The 2,032-nt window shown below is 33.9% G+C and overlaps 1 protein-coding gene across 1 annotated transcript in view; it reads left to right on the top strand.

Moving 5' to 3' along the window:
* The window catches only part of LOC135209153 (histone H3.v1-like), a 96,769-nt gene extending 94,939 nt beyond the window's left edge, over positions 1–1,830 (top strand). The window contains exon 3 of the mRNA XM_064241818.1: positions 1,681–1,830. Within this exon, the coding sequence (XP_064097888.1) occupies positions 1,681–1,830 (150 nt within the window). The remainder of the gene's footprint in view (positions 1–1,680) is intronic.
* The last annotated feature ends 202 nt before the right edge of the window (positions 1,831–2,032 follow it).

Raw genomic sequence — 2,032 nt, forward strand, 5'->3', positions numbered from 1 at the left:
ACTTGTCAGTTCCTTGAGGAGGACATATCCCATTTAGTGAACAAGACCACGCACAGCTGATGGTCGAAAGCTTTAATCCTGTGCAAGATATATATATTTTACTACAAAGGGATTTTACTTCACTGTGGATTGTATCTCCATCCTATATATATATATATATATATATATATATATATATATATATATATATATATATATTATATATATTACATATAACCATTATACATATACATATAGATATATATTATATATATTATATATATATATATATATATATATTTTATATTATATAATTATGCACATATACAAACAAATATACTTAAATATTATATGTTTGTGCACATGCTGAAATATACATGTGTGTGCGCGCGCGTGCTGAGGATGATGAATCAAATCGATTTTCTTGAATGCTAAAATGTTTTAGTACCTACTTCAAAACTAGAGGTGCACCGGAACCTGGTTCCAGCCGGTTACTTCCGGCTATCAGAACCGGAACTTTTATTTCACATCTCGGCAGTAATCTAATAAGACTTCTAATCCTGATATTTTTCAACTTTCATTTACATAATTTTATTAGGAAAATATGAGGTGGTTAGTAATATACAGCAATATAATGGCTAAGAATTAAGATTTATTCTCCAGTTTCTCAACCAAAGGTAGAGGTGCAGAAAAAAGTTCCCTATCTACAATTATACGTATACGGAAACTGAAACTTTACTGTATCAAATTTATAATTAATTGTTATCTAATTAAGACCTTTTTCTTCATATTTTCACCCATTTATAGGGTGGAAAAAAAGTTTTCCTTTTCTTCATTAATATGCCAAAGCATGACTGTACTAAACTAATTTGCATTTATTTATTCGCTTGGGTCTGTGAGCTGAAATCGAGGAAGATACGATGGAGTAAAAGTTGTTTTTCTGTACGAGGTAGTAGGCGAGCGGGTTTCTCCTCGTATACATTTTAGTACAGAATATTTTTTGTAGAACTTCCGGCCAGAGCTTTTTAAAAGATCCTGCCAGTTCTGGTTCCGACCGGAACTTGATACGCTGGTTCCGTTGCATCCCTACAAAACTTCCAAGATATCAGAGATCACGAGTAAAACTGAATAGCCTGAACTTCCTATGCGAATTGATTTTTCAAATCAAATATGAATACTAGTAGAATAACATGCCAAAAGTCTCCTGATTTTAAAAATATTTCTTGATTAAACAAAAATGGGCCTTTATTGGGTATGTCATTCAATGTCCTCATTTTATTGATACAATTCTGAAGCATGTAATACTAAATGTTACATAAAGATATACTGACCTTACTCTTAATAAGTAAATGAAGTAGTGAAACATGAAATGAAAAAAAAAAAATATATCCTAGTGAATTTTAAATAAGGATTTTCAGAAATTTCCTGTTATTGTAATGATCAGTGTGATATACGTTTTCAAGGAAGGATACATATTATGAGAGGAGGCAACCAATCAAGTTGGCGGAAGTTTAAAATTTCACTTCTGTGAATGAATTTTACTGACCCCGCTGGGTCGGGGCAGCCGTTTAACTTTCGAACGAAGTTTAAAACCAGTTTAAGGTAATGTGAGCAGCAGATAAATGCTTGGTGGAAAAAAGATTAGGTTTATAAGGTTAGAATAATTAGCATAAGATCAGAGCGAAGTTCGAACGAAATTAGGCCAAGGAGGAGGAGGAGGAGGAGCAGGAGGAGGAGGAGGAGCAGGAGGAGCAGGAGGAGGAGCAGGAGGAGGAGCAGGAGGTGGAGGAGGAGGAGAAGGAGGAGGAGCAGGAGGAGGAGCAGGAGGAGGAGCAGGAGGATAGAATATAACTTCAGGGTACAACTTATGATAATACTGCTTGATGAACTTCATATATATATTCCAAAAATATCCAAAAACTGCTAAAACCTCATAATATGTACACATGAATTTGCTCACTAGTATGCTGCGTCGATCAATTTTAGTCCGAGATTCTCGATTTCCGTACTATTATCATAATGTTTTAATTTAAGTACAAAGTAAACCATAATA

This window comes from Macrobrachium nipponense, chromosome 11 (assembly GCF_015104395.2).
Source record: "Macrobrachium nipponense isolate FS-2020 chromosome 11, ASM1510439v2, whole genome shotgun sequence".
In the NCBI taxonomy this organism is placed as follows: domain Eukaryota; kingdom Metazoa; phylum Arthropoda; class Malacostraca; order Decapoda; family Palaemonidae; genus Macrobrachium; species Macrobrachium nipponense.